The following is a 24,253-nucleotide window of genomic DNA, read 5'->3' as shown; positions in this document are numbered from 1 at the left end:
TTACAGTACACTTTTTCCTCTTAAAATTGTTATTTAATACGAATGTACTATATTTATATTACATTATATTTATATTTCATGTTATTTATTGTCTTTTTCAAGGTTTTGTCATTTTTACTCTATGTATGTTTAAACTTCAACAAATTCAAGATCTAATTCACTTAAACTGCAAATTATGTGACTGCACTGTTTCCTATAGATATGCAGGTAGGTATGCAGGGGTCACACTTTCTGGCGGCAGCGCATTTACACTTCCACAAGAAACAGTGCAGTCACATAATCTGATAATGGCTGTCTGTCAGAATATGTGCCTGCACACAAGTAGAAATCTCAGAAACTATCCACTGAGGTGACAGAATTCGACGGTCGCCAATTACGGTCCAACAAGTCCTTGACTGGTTTCAGTTTTTAATAATCTTCATATTCAGCACAGTGGTTACTTCGCAGATTGTGAAATAAGTTTGTTGTCGAGTTGTCTTCAATTGCAACCGATTTTCAGCGTGGTTTGCAGAAGGCAGTCTTTTGAGAAAGCAAAACCACCTCCAAGCTTGTGAGGACGAGCCAGGTCTAGCAACTAAATCTAACGGTGCAAACTGGCAGGGTGTTGGTGCTTGTGTTTTTGTCTCCTAGTGCAGTTTTATTTCTTTAATTTTTAACCTCCGTATTCTACGGGCAGAACACTAGCTTTTTTTGCGGTGAACTTGTAGGCTATGCTAGAGTGCTGCGTGTACTCCGTGCACATGCGCAGTAGTCTGTCCTGTCAGGCTAACAGACACAGTGAATATGTGAACTCTTAAGGCGTGTTTTTGAGTGGTTTCCGCAAAGTGAATGACATACTTGATTATGTCTGCTCGCACATCGTTAAAACAACAATTAAGATATTATTGTAAATGATGCATATAAAATAATATTATTAATAATATTATTAATTGAATATTATTCAATGAAATAAATTGTGGGAGTTCCAGTGGATTTGTGCAAGGTGCTGAGAATTTTTTTGCTGAGAGGTTTTACTGCTGTCACAATCCACCATTTAGCTGTAATACCCTGCAGGAGAAACTAAAGCTAAGTTCATTGGTGCCACTCAGTGATTTTAAACTTTTAATTTCTAACCTCCATTCTGCTGGTAACTGTTTTACTGTAATTGTACTTTTTTTCTTTTCATAATTCCTTCATTTTGTTTACTTATGTTCTCATTTTTATTTTAGTTGCATTTACTATAACATTTTTAAATCTTAATTTGATTATTTTATTACTTACCTTAATTTTGGTTTGTATTTGCACTTGTTATTTAATGTGGTCCAAGTTATTTAATTATTTGGCATCAGCTCATGATGGTTCAAGGTGTATTGTTTAGAACAAAACAAAGTTGACTTGTGCATCAGGTGTTTGCTGACATCATCTGCCCCAGGGGAATGTGTGGTGTAAGCGATAACTGTTGCTGCTTTTGTAGGGGTACTCATGGCTACATGGCACCGGAGGTTCTGCAGAAAGGGACAGCATACGACAGCAGTGCAGACTGGTTCTCTCTGGGCTGTATGCTTTTTAAACTTCTGCGAGGGTAAGTGCCTCACTAGCAACCCAGTCATCAATACTTTAGTATGATTTGGGTCATGGGTCTCTGTCTCTGTCTCTCGGAGTCGCCTGTTTGATGTTGAGAGTAAAGTTTAAATGTCAGGGGTCTCTACACAGGAGGTCCTCTCATAGACATCACAGAGGAAAGTGAGAGTGGATGGAGGAGGGGTGGAGGCTGTTGAAACCAGCCAAAGCAGTGGTTGCTAGGCTGGGAGGCAGGGGAGTGAGAGTTGCATGCAGTGGGGGAGGAGGCTGACGTGTGTCTTCATTGAGGGAGAGTGTGCGTGCGTGTTTAAGCACTTCAAAGCAGTGTGAGACTGCACAGGTCTGAACTGAAAGGTGTGTGTGTGTGTGTGTGTGTGTGTGTGTGTGTGTGTGAGAGAGAAACCGGGCAATAAGCTGCTGTTCATTGCTGTATCTAGTGGTCTTTAACTGCCAACAATCAGCTGTGTGTTCAACATGGCTCCTCTCGTTTCAGGCACAGTCCATTCCGGCAGCACAAGACCAAAGATAAACATGAGATTGACCGCATGACACTTACTATGGTAAGCCAATTTTTTATTTTTTTTATCCTCAGACTCCCATTCATCCATCCAATTTACGTCAATGAGCCTAAACATTAAGACCAATATGCTGATGGTCATCTGTGTATCACCAAAACTGCTCATTCTACAGGTCCCCATAGCTGCCTGGTACCAAGGCTGCTTCTTCTGTGTCTTAATGTTTTGGCTCATTTCTTTGTATCTGCCTACAAGCATGCAGTGGATTAAAGATTAAAAACACCAAGCTTGGAGCCTTCTTTGGAAAAAAAGTTAGCATATTCTTATTGCAAAGTATGCTTATGTCTTTTATAAACAGCAAAAAGAGAAACTGCCAGTGGATTTCCATCCTTGATTTACATTTGCAGTTTGATTGTAACAGTCCCTGTTAGTTGAGCTGTACTGAACTGCACTGGACCCAATTTGTACATACCCTACTCTTAATTGGGCAAGACAACAAGTTCAAGACAAGCGCAGGGAGAAATGTAATAATCCCACTTGGAAAAAATTGCACAGGTTGATTGAAGATGTCCGATTCCTGGTTAACTAAAAAAAATTTTTCTAATTTTAAGGTGTACATACCATAAGTGACCATGTTGTTCACTAACGTTTTGTTAACCTTCAGCAGTTAATCACTGTTTTTGGTTGAAATGTTGGGATGGAATTTCTACAACAAGGATTGTCCCACTAGTGTTAGTCTTACCAAGCTGAAGTATATTACTTCTGAAATACAATCAAATCATATCAAGTTCATCAAATTATCAAATTCTAGACAATCAAGGTTTCCATTTATGAACAAGGATTTGTGATTAGTTAAAATGTAGATGATGCTTTGTAAAAGTTAGTTCAATTGTAATTTATTGTAATTTATTTTTAAATAGTGTAATTTTACTGACTTTAGTATCACTTGCTTTAACTTGCTTGTTAACTACTTTTTGCTTAATAACTACTGTAACAAGTTGTGTCTGGAATAAAACATCAATTTTGATTTTCATTGTGATTTACATAACTATAATACTGACTTCTAATGAATAGCATAATTAGCCCTAGGGTAACTCATCTGATGCTTTTCTCTCCTTTCAGAACGTGGAGTTGCCAGATTCCTTCTCCCCAGAACTTAAGTCTCTGTTAGAAGGACTGTTGCAAAGAGATGTGACAAAGAGGTTGGGTTGCCAGGGTCGTGGGTAAGTGTGATTTCACTGCTTAGAAGATATTTATCAAACAAATATTTTAGCCAAGGGAGGTATGTTTTGCCTTACTTACTTTAAAGCCTTGTATTTTATGGTATACATATCGTTCACTGAAGCACTGACATCTGGTGGTTAGAGGTGGCCATGACTGTTTTTGTTCGTGTTTATAATTGGTTTGGTTATTGTTGATGTTGTTGTTGTTGTTCCTTTCATTGCACTTATTATTCTTTCTACTTACTCAATGCACCCTGTAGGGCTCCAGAGGTGAAAGAACATCTGTTCTTCAAAGGAATCGACTGGCAGCAGGTTTATCTCCAGAAAGTAAGACCAGATATCTGCAGTAGATATTTAGTTGTATGCCTCTGCAAGCATTACATAATCTATTTTGTCCTTGTTTACATTTTCCTGAGCTGACTGTCTTGTTTCTTGGTTGTAGTACTCTCCGCCACTGATCCCTCCCCGGGGAGAAGTCAACGCTGCTGATGCCTTTGACATTGGATCTTTTGATGAGGAGGACACCAAAGGAATAAAGGTTTAAAAAAAACAAAAAAAAAACAACATGTAAAAGTACTTTAAATGACCCTCTCAGTTGCACTGTTCATTAATGGCTACCTGTTTGCTCAAAACTAGATCTTACTGCTACAGTTCAGTAACTCTTCAAGCATGTGGCCCACCTGGTATACCTTGTAGTGTCCACAAGGTTCTTGGCTCAGGAAGAGGACCTCGAAATGTCAACTTGTGTTCTATGCTTTTCTCCAGCCAAATGAAAGTCCCTAGTGTAATAAAAGTGACGTGTCACCCTTTGCAAGAGGTTATAGGTGATGCATGTATGACCAGATGTGTGCTCTTATATCTCTGACTGTCTAGATATCTCAGCAACTCAATTGTTTGTTTTTTTCCCCATATGCTTTTTGTAGCTTTTATATGTTGCTACAAATGAGGTGTTAAAACAGTACACAATCACTTTTGTTTTTTTCTCTATCACTCCCCCACACTCTTTATTTCTCACTCTCTAGCGCCTTCACCTTTGTGTGCCTTTGTTTGTTTCAGCTGCTGGACAGTGATCAGGAGCTATACAAGAACTTTCCCCTGGTGATCTCTGAGCGCTGGCAGCAAGAAGTGGCTGAGACTGTGTACGAGGCAGTCAACAGCGATACAGATAAGAATGAGGCACGCAAGCGGGCCAAGAACAAGCAGCAAGGCCACGAGGAAGGTGAGGTCCTCATGCTGCCACTAATGCTTGCTGGCCTGCAGACACAGTCCTTCAAATGAGAAGTATTTAGCAACAGCCAAATTAGTCAAGTCAAATCTATTTGTATAGCGCTTTTTACAACTGTAGGTTGTCACAAAGCAGCTTTACATAATCAGTAATTAGTAAAAGACAGAGACAAAAAAAGAAATAATGTAAGAACACATGAAGGATCCAAGACCCCCCCAGTGAGCAAGCCAACGGCGACAGGGGCGGGGAAAAACTCCCTCATAGCTGGAGGAAGAAACCTTGGGAGGAACCAAGACTCACAAATAGTGACCCATCCTCCTCTGGTCAGAACTATTTAAACAGTATTGATAAAAGTTTCCAAACCATCTATATAACATAGTTAAGAGTCCATTTAGGTTTTAACATGTTCATTAGACAGGTAGCAGTGGTAGGAGGGTGTGCCGCTGGTCTGGCATGGGTGGTGGTGGGTGGGGGGCCTGCTGGTCGGACTGGTAGGTGGCAGCTGGTCTGACACAGGTAGAGTGGACCTCCAGCGGGCAGTCTTCCAGCAGTCTGATAGTTTATTTCTAATGTCTTTTGGACCTGAAAGGAGAACCTTGGTTTTGTCACTGTTAAGAAGAAGGAAGTTATGTGACATCCAGAGTTTTATATTCTTTACACAGTCCTCCATTTTCTTTAATCTAAATTTATCGTCATGTTTGGCTGATTATATATAAATGATTTCAGTACCTCTGAGTATTAAATAAAAAATGTGACACTTAATTCCAAATACCCACATACTCATTCTCCTTAGTGTCAATGAGTCCGAAAACGTGCTTGTTCCAAAATTTAGACAGGTGATTGGCTGTAAAGCTTCATAATATTAAAGGTCTATCAAACAAAATGAAGTAGAGAGAGAGAGAGAGATCCTCAAGCATCAGTCAAGCACTAGAGCAATGGGTCCTTTCTGGAAATAAAAAAAATAAGTGGGAGCTTAAGGCCCTCCTTTTAGAGCTGCTACACTTGCTCAAGAAAGTCAACTATATTGACTCTAAAATGGTCATTGTAAGTTTTGTATTGTGGTGTTTGCCCCGGCATGTACTGCAAATACTGCAAAAATAATGTGCCTTTTGTTGGTTACTGCTGTAAAGATATTGTTTGCCATAAATTGGACCAACTGAAAAAATAGTCGACAGATTAATGAATTATAAAAAAAAAAACTCATTAGCATTTGTCACAGTTGAGTTTATAAAGATGAATATGTGTTCATACCTCGCTTTAAAAATGAACTAAGAGCCTGGGTTTTGAGCCCAGAATCTGCAAATGAGCATTTTTCCAGTGGTCCACAACAGTTCTTATGTGAACACAAGGACTTCCTCAATTTATTATTCTGCATGCAGATGTACAAAAGTTTGGGCCTCCCAGTGCATAATGCATATTTTGCTGTTTTGGATCCCCTTTGGCAAGGATCACAGCTTGTAAACACTGTTTGTAGCAGCTAAGAGCCTTTTTAGTTGTCCTTTGCACCAAAGGGATTCTAGTTTTGTGAGGTTCTTGGGTCTTCTTCCTGTACTGCTCTTTAGAGGTCTGTCCATGATGTTTAAATCAGGGACCTGTGCGAGTTATGACAAAATCTTCAGCTAGCACATTTTTAGGATCATTATCCTACTGTAGAAGACATTCTCAATTTATGTTTAGCTTTTATACAGATGATGTAATGTTTGCTTTCAGAATTTACATTTAATGGAATCCATTCTTACTAGCTGTGGGCTGATTTTTACTTTAGCTTAGTTCACACAAATGGCTACAGATCTAGATTGCTTAGAATGATGTTTCTCATGACACATACTTTTGAATGTACAGTGGGGGGCAAAAGCATTTAGTCAATCACCAATTGTGCAAGTTCTCCCACTTAAAAAGATGAGAGGCCTGTAATTGACATCATAGGTAGACCTCAACTATGAGACACAAAATGAGGGGGAAAAAAAATCAGAAAATGACATTGTCTGATTTTTAAAGAATTTATTTGCAAATAATGGTGGAAAATAAGTATTTGATCAATAACAAAAGTTCATCTCAATACTTTGTTATATATCCTTTGTTGGCAATGACAGAGGTCAAACGTTTTCTGTAAGTCTTCACAAGGTTGGCTGACACCGTTGCTGGTATGTTGGATCATTCCTCCATGCAGATCTCCTCTAGAGCAGTGATGTTTTGGGGCTGTCGGCGGGCAACACCCTTGCTGATGGAAGGAGGTTTGCACTCAAAATCTCACAATACCTGGCCCCATTCATTCTTTCATGTACACGGACCAGTCGTCCTAGTCCCTTTGCAGAGAAACAGCCCCAAAGCATGATGTTGCCACCCCCATGCTTCACAATTGGTATGGTGTTCTTTGGATGCAACTCAGCATTCACTGTCCTCCAAACACAACGAGTTGTGTTTGTACCAAACAGTTCTACTTTGGTTTCATCTGACCATAAGACATTCTCCCAATACTCTTCCGGAACATCCAAATGCTCTCTAGCAAACTTCAGACGCGCCTGGATATGTACTGGCTTAAGCAGGGGAACACGTTTGGCACTGCAAGATCTGAGTCCCTGGCGGCGTAGTGTGTTACTGATGGTAGCCTTTGTAACGTTGGTCCCAGCTTTCTGCAGGTCTGTCACTAGGTCCCCCTGTGTGGTTCTGCCATTTTTGCTCACCGTTCTTGTGATCATTTTGACCCCACGGGCTGAGATCTTGCGTGGAGCCCCTGATCGAGGGAGATTAGCAGTGGTCTTGTAGGTCTCTCATTTTCTGATTATTGCTCCCACAGTAGATTTCTTCACACTAAGCTGCTTGCCTATTGCAGATTTAGTCTTCCCAGCCTGGTGCAGGTCTACAACTTTGTTTCTGGTGTCCTTCGACAGCTCTTTGGTCTTCACCATAGTGGAGTTTGGAGTGTGACTGTTTGAGGTTGTGGGCAGGTGTATTTTATACTGTTAACAAGTTCAAACAGGTGCCATTAATACAGGTAATGAGTGGAGGACAGAGAAGCCTCTTAAAGAAGTTACAGGTCTGTGACAGCCAGAAATCGTGCTTGTTTGTAGGTGACCAAATACTTATTTTCCACCATTATTTGCAAATAAATTCTTTAAAAATCAGACAATGTGATTTTCAGAATTTTTTTTCTCATTTTGTCTCTCATAGTTGAGGTCTACCTATGATGTCAATTACAGGCCTCTCTCATTTTTTCAAGTGTTATTATTATATATATTATAATTATATATAATATATATATATCGTTTATATATATATATATATATATATATATATATATATATATATATATATATATATATATATATATATATATATATATATACAAATCGTCATAGGTTCATGCAAGTCAAACAGCTAAGAGCTACACTTAAGTGTCATCATCAGGCCAGTTGAGATCCCTTCACTTACCTGATCAGATCACACGTTCTTTCCACATGTGGTGTTTGTATGACTTGTGGAGTCAGTTTGCCAATGCTTTATTGTGGAGGGAAAAAAGTGCTAGCAAGAAAAATGAGGCAAATGACATTTAAATGAAAGTTTTATTCTGAAATGTATTTCAGTAATTCAAAACACTTATCACTACATTATGTGCAATTTATTATTTTAAGTTTATATTGAGTATATACACCGATCAGACAAAAAAACACTGATTGGTCAAGTGAAAAAAACATTGATTACCTTTATCTATAGGGGCATCAGTTAGGGTATAGGATATATTAGCCAGCATTTTTGTTGCAAGGTCCATGTTTCCTGTCCGCGATCAAATGACTGGCGTTTGGCGCTCCTAGTGTTAATGTCTATGTATTTTTTTTTATTTATATGTTATTATATGTTGACAAATAATTAAGCCTTTGTGTTTTTTGTTAGATTACGCATTGGGCAAAGACTGTATCATGCACGGCTACATGCTGAAGCTAGGAAACCCATTCCTGACTCAGTGGCAACGCAGATACTTCTATTTGTTTCCCAACCGTGTAGAATGGAGAGGAGAAGGCGAGTCTAGGGTAAGTCTATGAGCTTTTGTGCACTTTTCTATGTCTGTGTAGATGCATCTGTGCATCGGGGAGAGCTCATAAATCTCAGAGAATGAATGTTACCTGTCTGTCCTCACTCTGTAGGATCTTTGGATTAAAACCTTTAAAAAACATGGACTGAAGGTAAGATGGTGCTGTATCATGCCTCCTCTCCCTTGCCACTGCTCTGTATTTCTTTACTGTGCCTTGGTACAAGTAGAGAGAATGATTGAAATGTTTTGAAATAAGGCAAGGAGGCGGGGCATCACAGTGCTGTAGAGGTTAGTATAAACCAGAAGTGCTTTGGCTTGCATAGATGTTGACCACCACAATTCCTGTAGGTTTCCTTTTTTTGCTGAAGACCTGTGGAAATAGCCTTGATTTAGAATTTAGAATCTTGCGTTTTACTTGACATTGCTGTCTTCTCCAGTACACCCAGCATTTTCCCTCCGGAAGAAATGCATTTGAACCCAGTACTCAGCCCACTATTGAGAAGTAGGTAACTGTAAGTTCCTATGGGCCTGTGGGTTTCAGTTGTGATCTGTAACTAAAAAATTCAGGATTTCACCAGCTACCTGGATTTAGTTCCTCTCTTATCGGCAAGGAGAAAAGCCACTTCCTGTGTGTTTGCAGGCACGGCTCGCTGGGTAGGAGCAGAGGGTTAGATCAGCCAGATTTCAGTGATTTCATGAGAAACGTGTTGTACAGGCTTGACTACTTATCAGTTTACTTTTCATTTTGTCGGCATATAGGGAATATTGCTTGTTTTGTGTGTGCGTACACATGCATGTTTTTCAGGTCCTGTTTATAGTAGTCAATGTGTTTGAGAAGGCTTAATGATACCCAGTGTTTGTGCAAAAGTGGACGATTGAGTCCTGTCTTGGAAGATACTGGATACTCCACCTCTTCCTTTTACTTACACATGAGATGAGCTTGCAGGTGTGCTTTTACCACCGTGGATCTTATTGGATATGGTTGTTATAGAAGATATAAAGCAGCCCCCAAGAAATTTTTCATAAGAGTAACCAGATGTGGGACCACACCACAACCAAAAGCCATAACTGTATTTCAAGAATTATATTATGCTGTTGTATATAAACTCTCAATATGAAAGTTGAGGAATTGCATAATATACTTTATTTTGCTATTTACAGTTAATCGTACTAATTATCTGATGTGCATAGATTAACGCTGTACATTTACTGTATCGTATCTGTATATTGTTGCTGTCCAATAAAAAACATCTCCAAAATGGTGACTTTACAGGAGAAGGCACAAATGTGTTTAACTTTGAATGGAAGTTAAAGTAAAATAGTTTATTCAAGGTGATTTAGAGCATTTCTATTGTTCATTTCCTCCAGAATTATCTACGCAGTGTACATAGCCGCTACAGGGTTCAAACGATGGAGAAAACTAAGAACAGACAAAAATTAAGATGCGTGTTTGTAATGGACAGCAGCATGTTAGGTGATATGCTTATTAGGTGATTCATTGTTCTTCACGTAGGCTAGTTATCCTATTCCTTTGTAAGGAATAAAATATCTGCCTCATACATGGTGTAATCTCCAATATGTGCTGTGCATCTGACTTTATCCATCATATTCTTCAACCTGACGCACTTCAAATTATTGGTACATGTCTGTATGTTAGCGAGATTATTTGCCCATTTTGAAATGTTTGGTCCCTTGGTCTGCGTAAGTTTTCATCTTTCGCAGACTGCCTTTGTTGCGTAATTCCATACTTCACTTTGTGCGTTTACTTTTTCCAACGAGACAGCAAACTAGAGTCCTCTAACTCCCTGGTTTTTCCTTCAGAGAAAGAAAGCAGAGGCACACACTGCCCCCCTGTGGAACATTGACACCACTTGTGGAAATGCTGATCTTGTTTAAAACAGTCATGGCAGGGGTAGGGGCCGGACGGTGAATGCTGTCGGCTGCCTGCATTTGTTATTTTGACTGCGCTCCTGACAGTAATGCAACATTGCATATACAGTTTTAGTGGGTCTAATGTGATGGTTGATTTTCAACTAGAAGGAAGCTGGAACAACTGGAAGCTCTGAGTTTGGTACATGCAGTGTGGGGGGGGATAAACAAACTCTTGTAGCTTCAAGTCCAAAGAAAAAGCACATGACTATGTAATATGACAATCACACAATATTTTGTAAAAAGATGCTGAACATCAGGAAATTGTTAAGGAGAGCGGAATATTGCTATAGTAAACTACTCTAAAATGTGTAAGTGATTTAAAATAGATGTGTGAAGGTGAAGCTTGCTTAAGTTCAGGTCTTTATTCCCCATAGCAAAATCTGTTGACAATGGAGCAGATAGTGACTGTGGAGGAGACGCAGATCAAGGACAAGAAATGCATTCTGCTGAGGATCAAGGGAGGAAAACAGTTTGTCCTGCAGTGTGAGGTAGGTTTGCTTCCTCCTGCGTGTTGCATCATAGGCCTGTTTTCTACTGCAGGGCCGAACAGTCCTAAGCACAGACGGTAACTGTTCAGTAGCCTTTTCTATACAGATACGGCTTGTCTGAGCCTGGTTTTGTCAGCACGGTTAGCTTTTAGCAGCATTATAAGTGCCCGGATCTCTCAGCGGAAACTAGCATTCCCATTTTTTTAAAAACTGTAAATTATTTGCTTAACTGCATGCCAAAGTCATTACACTCTTGTAACAACTCATTTAGTTAGTTTCAAACAGACTTACTACATCTATAAAATGGACACCTTGGCATTGTTTGAGAAGAGTGTGATTTATGCCTGCAGATTACACAATGCTAACGGATGAATTATGGCTTCGGTTAGATAACATTAGGTAGCTATTTGAGCCTTGTAATTGTAGTGCAAGACTAGAACGAAACTGTCACAGAATTATTACGGGATGCCGTGAACTTCCTGGACCTGATTTAGCAACATAGCGAATGGAAAAAGAACCCTTAACCAGTCTAACAGGTCTGGCACAAACAGCAAAGTGCAACCATTTGGCCCTGCTGTGGAAAAAAGGCCATAGTGTCCTCACCTTTCTCTTTCCTCTCATGTTGCCATGTTCATGATGCTTTCAGTGTTATCAGGAGCAATTATCTTATTAAAAAATAAATAAATACATAAATGACTAGCATTTTATTGAGTTGTTGCTTGTCCTCCTTTGCTTGCCTCTCAGAGCGACCCCGAATTTGTACAGTGGAAGAAGGAGCTCAACGAGGCATTCACTGAGGCCCAGAAGCTACTGCGTCGTGCTCCCAAAGTCATCGGCAAAGGCCGAGCTGGTGTGGTGGAACTTTCCAAACCACCACTTACACACCGTAACAGTAATGGCCTGTGAACCACCCACACCTCCACCATTCTCCACTGCTTACCCCCCTACCCCTTGAACACAAATTTTCTCTCTCGCTTTTTCTTTCTCTCTCTCATGGGCACACATGGACTTTGGTGTCTGCTCCTACAATCACATATGTCCTGTGTCTACCCCCCCCCCACCTCACCCGCAGTGCCCATTTAAACATCTAAACCTCTGGAGCGTTCTGCTGGACCACTCCCCTATCGTTAGTTCTTTCCTTTTCTTTTCTCACCCCCTCCTTCCCTCAAACACATGGACATACTTGCAACTTGACACGCTGGGGTGACTGGCACTCCAAAACATCAAAGGACCAGTGATGATGTCAGTGCTGATCTAGCATATGTTGATTAGTATGAACACTCAAATGGAGCAGACTGAGACTTTCTGCCTTTTTCACAGACTTTGTCTCTTCTTCCCCCTAGACCCCCATCTCCCCCTTTGCACCTGTGAAGCTCCTCCTCCTCAACCATGGTTGTTCTCCCTGTCACATGAGACCCCCATACCCACCGCCCCCACCCCACTTCTTTCCCCAGGCAGGACCTGGCATTAGCTGTCCTGCAGCCAGGCACCCATGTACATATACCTGAAGTGTAATGCTATGGGGAGCTGATTCCTGTGTCTAAGCCATTATTCCTTCTGCTGTGAATGTGTGGGCAGGACTTGGCGTATTTGGAATGTCATGACGTTTTCTGTGTTAAGATGCAGATAGTGAGTCCCTATATGTATGATAGTGGGCAGCATGTTGTGTGGCAGTATTGTTACCTCGACAGTGGAAGCTGGCTGGAACATCTTTTCGTCTTCAGAACTTATCCAGAGTTCAATGAAATTAGAGCCGCGCGAAATATGGCGATCTGGTCAAATGAAAGTATGTTGTTTATTTTGTCCTGTCCTGGCCTTTTTATTGTTTTTGGGTTTGTTTTTATTTCATTAATGGACAAGGGGCTATCTTATTGATTGGCTCATTAGTTAAAGATACACTGTCTGACCTGTTCTGTCAATATTGCTGACTCACAGCATGATTAAATAGAGCCAGTCTTAGAGGTTTTGTTTTTTACAAATGTACCACAATAATGTATACAATTAGTGTACTTAATATGCCTCGTGTCTCTAATGGTTGAGACTGGTTGAGAGGAGCATTCAGTGTTGCACTCTTTGATATATGATTCGGGGAGTGTAATTCTGGTACTTCACCCAAGAGACCAAATTGTGCGTGTGTGTGTGTATGTGTGTGTATGTGTGTGTATGTGTGTGTTTCCCATACAAGTGTCAGCAGGAAACATTCATTTTACACCCCATCCCCCCCTTTTAAGAAAGATATCGCTGCTTGGATATGATGAATGAGATGGCCACGCCCCTTCCCATACTGCCCAAACCTTTTCCAAACCCTACACGTCTTTTACTGAAGTGCTAAAAGTGCCAACAGGAAGAAAAAAAAAAAACTTAAGACACCTGAGGATTCTTCACACCAAGCCTGCTCAACTCTGGGCTACACCACAGATATCAGAATGGAACTAAATATAGTGGCTCGAGGGCTGGATCATGAGGTGAGAGCAACCCCGGCTCCATTTCTGAACCCACAAGGACCAACACAAAGACCTTAAAGAGAGGTTCTGATGGACAAAAGCTTGGCGATTTAGTCCAGAAACCACTTGAATAAGTGAGTCCTAGTCTAACTGTACATAAGAAGCAACCCTTTCTCTGTGCATTTACAGTATACTCTTCTTGAAAATGTTTGCATATATGGGGAATTATGTCTGCCTGTCTGTGTTTCCGTCCCTTTGTCTTGGCTTAGAGGATAGGGAGGGTATGGGGTGGGTTTGGTTTGGTTTGACCGCTTTCAGTCAGTCAGTGTGCATACCTCAGGATGACCCATACATCAGAGTGGAAGGCCAGCAAAAAGGATTGGCTTATCTTATAATGAGGTGCACTGAGTTATCTGTGTCTCCCCACAGAAATCTCTGTGACATACCCTGCATGTGTCAAATCAGTGTTGCCATCATCCATCCGCAGGCAGACAGACTGTTAATCAAAGACAGAAGTGTTTGTGTTAGTGTCCTGCACCTAGTGAGGAAATTCACACAGGCGTTTAAGAAGGTGAGCTACTTATGTAGAGAAATGAATTTAAACCATTTGTTGTAATGTTTGATTTCAGTATAGTTTTAATTTTTATATTGTTTTGAATGTGACAGAATGCAGATTTCTATAGATTACTTATTTTTAAACCTTTTTTTTTGTTAGTTTTTGTTTTGTTTTAACTGGCAGAAAAAAGCACATCAAAAGGCATAAAAGGCAGTTTTTAAAAGCAATTTTAGTTTTCTAGTTTTTTTTTTTTCTTTTCTTCTTCTTTGTATATTTCAGGTTTTTCCATGCAGTAATTTTGTAAAAAATGGTTCTCGTCCATGCGTTTCTAAAAGTATGATTGATTTGCATGTGACCCTCATCGCTGAAAAATTTTGCAGGGTTTGGAATTTATCTTTTTTGTAGCCTTTAAGTGTCAGGGAGGTGCCATCCTTGAGGTTGATGTTTTACAGCCTAACAGGGGTCTTATTTTGAAACCAAAATAGTTTGGGTGTTTGAATTATCTCTGCACTTTTTCACCAACAGACTTCCCTAGCTGACAGTGTGCCAAACAGCTGTAGTAGAAGATCGTCCTGAACCAATGAAACTGCTACTGCACAACCCTTACTGACCACAGTCTACCCTTGCCATTCCTGCATCTTAAGGCCAAAATTGGTACGTTTATTTAGTGAACAAGGGTATCTTGAGGAAGGGTACAAAATTGTGACCAAATTTAGGTGAGAGAGAGTCTCCGCAGTTGCTTACAGACTAAAAAGTGACTAGCCTTTCAGCATCCAGCAGTCACTGGTACCTATATAGAAATTTGTGTTAAGCGGTTCTCAAAAACAGTGGCACCTCCACCATCCCAAATATTCACATTTTATTCAGGGCTTTTATATTATATTTTAATAGTAGGTTGTCATTCACCATGTTGATGTTTGCTTCTTTTAAATACTTTTGTCTGTCCATACAGGTGAATTTGTTAACAGAGATTTCAAAATAATTACAATAAGAGGACAGTAAATAGGAAAAAAACGAATACAATTTAAGTAAATATGTATATGAAATGACAAATGAGTTGTGTTTATTTAAAAGACACAATGTAGAAACAAACGAAACAAGACTTGGGATGGGATTGGGTTCAATGTGAGTAAAATATTTGTGGTGAAGAATCAGCTCAGATCTTGCACATAAGTTTAGATAGTGTACCTACGAGTTAGATTATTTTTGTCTGTTTAATACAAGATTCTCTTGTTCTTTTCATATTTATTGTCTGGTTGGGGAGATAGCCCCTCTGTGCGAAGAATCCATGTATTTGGGTTTTGCTAGAGCACGGAGCTGTAGAAGATTCCGGTTTACAGTCACCAGAACGTTTTTGTTTGTTTTTTTGTTTGTTTGTTTTTTGTGCCGCAAACAAAACGCAAATACTACTGTTTGGGGGTATTACAGCTAAGATTATTATTATTATTATTATTATTATTATTGATGAAGATAATGAATGAATATTTTTCCTTTCCAGAAAAGCTAGGAATATGTGTTGGACTGCTCATTAAAACAGTTCAGAAATAAAAGCCCCTCTTTCGTGTTGCCTTGTGTCTTGTCATCATGCTTTTAGTGCTGGGTTTCCTCAGTTCACAATGTAATTTAAGACATGGCTTTTAACAGAAGCGATGGAGATCAAGTTTGAAGTCTGGAAAAGAACTACTCATAGGATTACTAGAACCCATCAGGATGGTTAATGGACTGTGTGTTACTGCACTTTTCATCAGAAGAAATCCTTTTCTTATATGAGCATCAGGAGTCAAATAAACATCTGAACGAGTCTGATTAACATGTTACTTAAATTTTGGGATTATCAAATTTCTAAACCCACTGTTGGTGCTATATTGTCAATGTTGAACTGTAATTCTTCAGAAAGTTATGACAAGGTTATCTGACTCCTGTGAAAGAGAATGACCCCAAGACCCTTTGGAAATGTAACCTCGTTTTAATATTGATTTATGTTAAATGTGAAATCCCATGGAATTCTGCGGAAGTACCAATAGGTAGTTGTGATTCCATGTGGCAGTGTTCTATAATAATGAGGGTGTGACATCCTTTTTGAGACGAAATAAACAGAACCACTTTTTGACAAGTTGTGGCAACATTGTAAGAAAAAAAGACATTACAATGTTGTGTGCATGTTTGGTTGTAAGCTTTATGATTTGCATTAATAGTCCCTAAACAATGTCACAGAAACTGTTTAGTTTTGAAAATATATTCCTAGTATCAATACTGACTCAAGCACCATATTCTCATATTATATAATTATGTTTAAACAAAGCTTTGTGAAAAGAGGAAAGAATTACAACATTGAACTACTATATTTGCACTTTAAGCCACTCCTAAAGGACATGTTTTACACAAACTGAGATACAGAACAGTCACTTAACGTGAAAGAAGCATGTGGGCAGAGGCAGTAGAGTAGTACTAGACACAAGTAGTGTATTTTACACAAATGTTCAGCATTATGCAGTTTTCGCAAGCGTCCTTCCCGTTCCACCAAAGGTTAATAGTGCAGTTAGCAGCGGAGCAGCAAAAGAGATGCTATGTTCCCTAATCCAGTCAGTGGAGCATCATAATGGTTTTGGAGCTGCTACTTTAAGGTGAAAATGCTACGTACTGTTGGTTTACTCAAGAGTCATGACTGCACACAGCAGCTACAGACCCAAAGCAGTGCAAGAATTTAGTGAAAGTAATAGTGTCTCCTCACAGTCTAAAGTCCTGCTCTCTCCATATACTTTACATTTGGAGAAGCGATGGCACTGCTGAGTCATGAAAAAATTCTCTCTCACTCACACCCTTAAACACAACCCCTCCCCTGTCTTCTAAGGGGTCTGCTGGGTGTGAAGCTCCACCTCTAGCCTGCTCCTCACAGCTGAGGGTGTCTGTCACCTAAACATGTATGAAGCTCAGAGAACCTGAGGTTCAGTTGTGTTATAGTGGGTGCTCTGGGTTTGTGGTACCAGTGGATTAAGGTTCATTTAGAATCTTCACATTCTGCACAAACAGAAGCTTCTTAAATTGATTCATACATGTGAAGGACTCTGCTCTCTATTGTCCAGTTTTAATTGATATGGAATAAAAAAAATTGTGAACCGTGTATATATAGTTTTTTTTTTTTTTTTTTTTTTTTTTTATAATGAATTTTCTTTTCCCCTTTTGCCTCGCTCTTTCTTCTTCCCCCAAAGCGTTTTCCAAACAGGGTAGTATACCCCACCATTCCTGCTGGATATTTATAGCGAGGTCTTGTGTTAGCTCAGCTGCCTTGCTTATCTCTCTCTCTCTCTGTGTGTGTGTGTGTGTGTGTGTGTGTGTGTGTGTGTGTGTGTGTGTGTGTGTGTGTGTGTGTGTGTGTGTGTGTGTGTGTGTGTGTGTGTGTGTGTGTGTGTGTGTGCGTGTGTGTGTGCGCGTGTGTGTGCGCGCGCCCCCACTGATGTCTGGCTGTGCCACTCTATTTCAGACTAGCTGTGGCTCTCTGTGAGTGACAGTGAGACTGTGCTTCTTGTGCTTGGAGATTTATTTACTAATCAAAGACTTCAAATAAATTTACCAATCAAAGGAAGCCATCACAAGGTAGGTGTCCCAATCTTTAATTTCAAGTCAAATTTGACTCTCATATTTGTTTCTGCTTTACGGTTGAAAGGCTTTTACAGCGACCTTTCAGATTTATTTATAGTAGAGGTGGGCCCAGGCTAATACCAGAGTTGTTTTAATTGTGGCTGACCTGTAGCTTGTTTTGCACAATGATATGGTTTGAGCTTGATGTTGGGATCTGTTGTCTTGGCTCTTAAAATCAACACTAAATATTGCCTTTGTGGCAGCCAGACAGATTATTTGCAGGCTGTAGGTAGAACAGTTTGGAAGCTCTACAGCTTTACAGTTATACCAGGTCTCAAAGCTGGTTAAAGATGAAATCTGAGAGCAGAACGACTCAGATTCCAGCTCTTTGTTTTGTTGTCCTCTTTAATGTCACTGGTGACCGTATGGTTCTAGGAAATGTTCTGGCTAAGACATACTTCTCAACACTGTAGCGAGATAGCAGTACACAGAAGTTGTTTGCACAATCCAATGTGAATAGAATCCAATGTGATAAAAGTAATTAAATAAGATGAAAGGGAGCAATACATTTCAGTGCATTATCTTGCTATTACAGACATGATTACTCAAACACGCTGACCGAAGCTATTGAGAAGACACAGCAGAAAAATACAAAAAAACTAAATATTTCTTAGTAAAGTAGTAATGGCAGCTGTCAGTGCAGTTTGTAAGTCTGATTCAGACATCAGGTCAAGAGTACACTACTTTATATTACAGTTCATGGTTTGTCAGTGACACTAATTTCTAAAATAAAACTCAAGACCTCCCTGTAACTGTTTACTTAAGAAGCTGCTTAAACCCCATAGCAATTATGCTGTCACCAGGTAGTTATGTCTGTCATGTTTAGTACTCTTAAACTTATTGTTTGTGCCCCATAACTGGGATTAGTTATATAAGGCTGACTCTGTCATACGTTGGCAATGTTTAGGTACTGATACTGGTAATGTTTAATATATCAGTTTGATAATATCGGATGAAAAAATAATATGGTTATCTTACTGTCTGACTGATTATTAATCATCACCTGTACTTAATTTATTTAACTCAAATACCAGGAATTCTTAAATTATATAAATAATTTTGTAGTTTCCCAGAATTCTGAGATTTTGTTTGTTTCATTACATTTTTCTGCAGTCATAATCAAATGTGAACTTGGAAGCTCTTGACTTCCAAAATGTGTTTAGACAAATTTGGATTTTCTTTTTGTGTTTAATAAAGCTATTTGAGTTTGATATTGCTAAACACAGAAGGATATTTTAGTGTTATAAACACTAACAGTGAATGTCATGGACTTGCATTGCATCATTTCGCGTTTCAAATAAATGAATCTCTAACCAAACAACTAATGCAAAACCTTTTAGCAGTGAGGACTCTAAGCCATCTAAGCATTAGCACTTACATCAGGAAATTGCAGGGGTAACCAAGACCAAGGGGTAAACAACAAGCACAGTGTTAGAGCATTAGACCACTGAGCGCCCATTACACTCTCAGCACCCAATACGACTAGTGAATTATAATTTTTCCCTCCCACGCAGCTGGAGTTGCTTGAATGCTTTAAGGTGAATTCCCTGATGCCATGAATGTGGTGCTAGCTCCGCATTTATATATATATATATATATATATATATATATATATATATATATATATTTTTTTTTTTTTTTTTGGTTCTATGATTGTTATATGCTCAGATTTACTATATTCAGCCTGTGTAAGAAATATGTAATTGTCACATTAGCCGTTTCTATACAATAGAGGTGGTGAACTGAAGGCGCCAGGAGTTAAGAGAATTCCCTGTTTGAGCAGAAAAGTCACCAATCTGTTCTAGACTACCCATCTAGGACTGGAGTTCCCCACTACCATGTTTACAGATTGGCATATGAGCCTGAAACCACTAAATTCTCCAACTCTCGCACCACTCCTTGCTGTGCTTTAATAAACTCACATCTAGCCAATATTATTGACGACTCTTATTGGCTAGAATGTGCAAAGAATACTGTTCATTATTTCAACCAATACTGTTCATTATTTCAACGCAACTATTGCGCATACTTTTTTGTTGTACTTATGTTACACATTGGACAGAGTTACAACACAGCCTCAAAACAGCACAGGTATATATTTTAAGGTGGTGGATCACCTGAAAGGCAAGACATGCACAAGAAGTGTTATTAGGAAGTGTTATTAAAAACATGAAAAAACAGAATGTCATGCTGAATGTCACTTTTGTTAGCCAAGAACGGAAAGCTGAGGCTGCAGTGGACACGGGCTCAGCTGGACAGTTGAAGACTGGAGAAATGTAGCCTGGTCCTGGTTTTATACATGAACAGAAATCAGCATGAATCAATGGATCCAACCTGCCTTGGTGCTGTAATGGTGCTTTCTGGGTCCAATTTGAGCTTATAAGACCAATCAATCATTGCAAACGCTTAAATAAAATAAAAGCTTTACACAATCAGTAATTAGTAAAATTACTATAAAAAAAAGGTCAGGCTGGATCAGTAGGTGACCATTTACTTGGAGTAGGTAAAGAGTTAGTGCTGACTGGATTTATAGAGAGCAGAGAATGTTGAGAAGTATCTGGTCTGTCTATAACAGCCTAATTAAAAGGAGAGAGCCAGACGGTAACGCAGACACGGGAGTACCCTAAAACGCTAGCGTAGTGATCGCGCGCAAGCAGTGAGACGACAGCTCCAGCACCTGTATACTACAATTTCCAACATTAACATTAATTACTAAAAGCTAGTACTACACAGATGACTACTAAACAGATGAGTTTTCAGCCTCGATTTAAAGATTGAGACTTTGTCTAAGTTCCAAACATTACTGGAAGGTTATTCCAAAGTTGGGGGGCTTTATAAGAAAAGGCTCTTTCCCCTGCTGAGGTTTTCTGAATTTTGGAAACTACTAAGAAGCCAACACCCTGAGATCTAAGTATTGTTAATGGTTCATAAAATGTAATAAGATCTCGCAGGAGCAAGAACGAGCGTTAATAGAATAATTTTGTAGTCAGTACGGAATTTAACTGAGAGCCAGTGCAGTGCAGATAGAACTGAATTCATATGGAGAATTTTTCTAGTTTTAGTAAGGACCCTGGCTGCAGCAACTATTTGAAGTTATTTGAGGGTCCTGCTGGCACAACTTGACAATAATGCATTACAGTAATCTAGCCTTGAGGTATTAAAAACGGGTACTAAAAGGATAATTATTGTTCCTGACCATATCATGACCACAGTCCTTCTTATAGCTACTTCCACCATGACGATGGAAGTACCATTTCACAAAGCAAAAAAATGGTTTCATGGACATGACAATAAGTTCAGTGTTCTTTTGTCATCAGAACTGAATTCAAATTAACTCCTTAGGGATGTGGTAGAATGATAGATTTGCAGAGTGCTCCTGAAAAAATAATCAGGATAATATTCACAAATAAAGTGTTCTGTGAGAGTATATAACAGGCACAACCTTATCTTTATAAATGTTGAGCTCCCTCTTGGAGAACATTAGACAATTGTTCATGTTGTATATGCTGGTGCACATAAAAAACACAATCAACAGAACACAGATTGACCATATACAGAATCTTACTGTTATGTGATTTCTACAATTTTGTAAACTAAAAAAGAAATGAAACACATAATATATACAAAATAAATGCAATTATTTATAATAATTGAACTCTTAGTTGACCAAAGTTGACAACACTATGATTTGGCAACTAGTCAAGGGAATTTATTAATTGTTTCAATTCTTCTAACTTTACAGGCTTAAAATAAAAATTATTTTAAAATAATACACGGAGTGGGCTTATTAGTAACACCGGGGTACCAGGTACACATCTTATCTTTTTTTGTTTGTCACACAAATCTTGCTTGCTTGTGTGACTAATATTTCATTTTATTAGTGAAATATTCATGAACAACAGGTTCACTTAGATTTAGTTGGGCGTATTAGGGGATTTCCAATGTAACACAATGCAGATGAACAGTTGTGCCCATCAGTTAGAGAAACTCGCTGGAGAATATAATATATGTATTATAATAATGCAAATTAATATGCCTAAATATTAACAATTCATAAATATGGCAATCCATTAATTTGGCTTATTTTTATTAGATTTAAATATTAATTTAATGTACACCCCCATTCCTTCTGTCTGTCTCATTTTTTCTCCACTGGTAGGTCCACAGTGTCACTGTTTCTATTTCGCTGCACCTCTTCCTCGCTGCACCAAACCAACACATCCTGCTGAACTGTGTGCCCCACACTTCTTCCACCCTGTCCACCATGGCGCTGTCCTCACGCCTAAAGCTCTGGGAGCAGAAGGAAAGTGTTGGGCTGCTGCATGTTGCCTTAAGATTCTGCATGACCAGTAACGCTAACCATGTCTGCAGTTAATGCCTAATCTGTGTGACAGATGAACACATTTTTAAATGTCAGAAAGCAGAAACTTTTCCAGCAATCTTTGCAAATATTGCAAGTTGTAACCAACAACATTGTGGAGCAAAACAGCCATGTACACTATGTGTACATTTCTGTTTTAAACAATAAAATAATGAAGTGGGTTACTGTGTAAAGTATTTCTGTAATTGGTCTACAGTAAAACTGTCTTTATATGATGGATGCAGTTCATCAGAGCTCCACAACTACAATTTCCTTTAGCATTACATATCACATATGAAATTGCCCTGTTAGTTAAATCATTATAATTGAAGTCTGTTCTGCAATTCTGCATAAGTAGTATGAGTATGTATATCAAGTTTAAAACCAATTACATTTGCTTTATTATTTTTATCTTTACTAAGCTACAGAGAATTACACAAATTTAACAAAAACAAATTTTATTTTTGTATATTTATAAATTATATTCTATGAGAAAATTGCAATTAAGTGAAATACTGTCTGGGGGGGCATTAACAAAAGCAAAATGCTCAAAAATAGTTAATTTTCAATTTCATTTTCACTGGACATTTAAGACAGTGTCATATGCATCATTAAACTTTGACACTGGCAGGCCATCTACAGTAAATACTTTTCTCATTGCAGCATACAACATATCTTGTACTTGTTTCTAAATGAATCACTGCTAGTTGTGTTTGTTCATATGGAGTAATTAAAATTTATTGGCATGTTTTGGTCAAATAACAAGTTTTGCTGATTTGTGTGATAAATAAATAAAAATAATCACATTCTCTATATAGACACATCTACGCATTGTAAAACACAATGACTTCATTTTTCAATGGAACATATTGGGGAAAAATATAACATTAAAAGTGGTATGTACAAAGGTTATGGTTTTATTTTTGGTGGGTTTTCCCCTAAAATTCCAAACTCATCTAGAAATGTACAAATGAGCTTTAGCAAATGTTTAATGAGATACACTAACTATTTAAACCATTTATTTATGAAGTGTGTTCATGCCTGTAAAAATTCAACATAACATGAGAATAAATACTAGGATAGAAAGAGATACAGAACACTGTATATAATACACTAAAATACAGCGGAATTTCTTGGATTTGTTCCATTCCACCAGCAGCTCACCAATTCACTTGTGAAGGACAAATAGAAACACTAGATATTGTATAGTAATTTCAAATAATGGCATCCTCAAGGAGAAACCAGAAATGGTATAGCATACACACATGTAAAATCAGGCATTAATACATCTTATATCTAACTGTAGCAGTCAGGTAAGTTTGTGTGTAAATACATGTTTGCATGAACTATAAATTATTCAAGCCTATTAACACCAATTAATAATTTTTGTCAGGTTTTAAAAAATGCCTTATATAATAGTCCCATGTTGCTACAATTAGTCTCAATGAATAGATACTTATTTTTGGGGTACATGAGGTCAGAATGTCTTACACTGACCATTTTTTTTATTTTTGTACCTCTATATCCACTTTAGTAGTTTTAATAGCAGGGCCACATTGGTTGGCCAGTCTGACCACACTGGTCCACCAGTATGACCAGCTTGACCAGCTTTGCCGACTACCTAAACAGTTTGACCAGCTTGGTCTGATTGGTCATGCTGAAGGACCACGTAGTCCATCAAACTGAAATGAAAACATACACTATGCTAGTCAAGACCGGGTTAACCAGCAGGTTTACCAGTATATGGGGTGTTTTCAACCATGTTGACCATCAAAGATCACCTTAGACCATCTGAAAAAAGCTGCTCCAGAACTGGATTGTTTAGCAGAGATCTGATTTGATTTAATACAACACCAAGGATACCCAGTGGTGTGTAAAATGTTTATCAGCCTTGCAAATACCCAAAACACATAATTGTTCTCAGAAGCATTTGTAATATTTCAGCTTCAACATGTCAGGCTATGAAATAACAAATCTAAATGTTGTTTGAATGTTAAATTGTATGAGTTGCCTTTGACTGGAGCTCCTTTATTGTGCAGATAAAGGAGGAGAAGAAGCCAGCACCTGCCACTCAGCCACCCCCTCCTCTCTCTGTTGTACCTGGAGGATTCCTCAAGCAGCTGGTGAGAGAGACAGAGAAGGAGACACGTCAGAAAGAACCAGAGCTCAAGGAGGAGAAGGCGGTGAGAAGCTGCAATGAGAGATTTAATGCAGTTTTCATATAGATTCTTTGGGATATGTTCATTTTATGAAGACAATAGGACATACCCTTAGTTAGTTC

At 38.7% G+C, this 24,253-nt stretch overlaps 2 protein-coding genes across 3 annotated transcripts in view; both read left to right on the top strand.

Annotated features, from left to right (window-relative positions):
* The window catches only part of grk3 (G protein-coupled receptor kinase 3), a 44,818-nt gene extending 29,279 nt beyond the window's left edge, over positions 1–15,539 (top strand). For both annotated transcript variants that reach the window (XM_072658692.1, XM_072658693.1), the window contains 9 exons: positions 1,454–1,561; positions 2,054–2,120; positions 3,198–3,298; positions 3,559–3,625; positions 3,741–3,836; positions 4,355–4,517; positions 8,415–8,551; positions 10,860–10,973; positions 11,718–15,539. In XM_072658692.1, coding sequence (XP_072514793.1) covers positions 1,454–1,561; positions 2,054–2,120; positions 3,198–3,298; positions 3,559–3,625; positions 3,741–3,836; positions 4,355–4,517; positions 8,415–8,551; positions 10,860–10,973; positions 11,718–11,879 — 1,015 coding nt within the window. In that variant the 3' untranslated portion in view covers positions 11,880–15,539. The remainder of the gene's footprint in view (positions 1–1,453; positions 1,562–2,053; positions 2,121–3,197; positions 3,299–3,558; positions 3,626–3,740; positions 3,837–4,354; positions 4,518–8,414; positions 8,552–10,859; positions 10,974–11,717) is intronic.
* Positions 13,701–24,253, top strand: part of LOC140537243 (unconventional myosin-XVIIIb-like) — a 56,979-nt gene continuing 46,426 nt past the window's right edge. Inside the window, exons 1-4 of the mRNA XM_072659569.1 lie at positions 13,701–13,705; positions 13,847–13,988; positions 17,460–17,567; positions 24,012–24,155. Of these exons, the coding sequence (XP_072515670.1) occupies positions 13,701–13,705; positions 13,847–13,988; positions 17,460–17,567; positions 24,012–24,155 (399 nt within the window). The remainder of the gene's footprint in view (positions 13,706–13,846; positions 13,989–17,459; positions 17,568–24,011; positions 24,156–24,253) is intronic.

This window comes from Salminus brasiliensis, chromosome 16, assembly GCF_030463535.1.
Source record: "Salminus brasiliensis chromosome 16, fSalBra1.hap2, whole genome shotgun sequence".
NCBI classification, from domain to species: Eukaryota; Metazoa; Chordata; class Actinopteri; order Characiformes; family Bryconidae; genus Salminus; species Salminus brasiliensis.
This window is presented reverse-complemented; position numbering and strand designations above follow the sequence as displayed.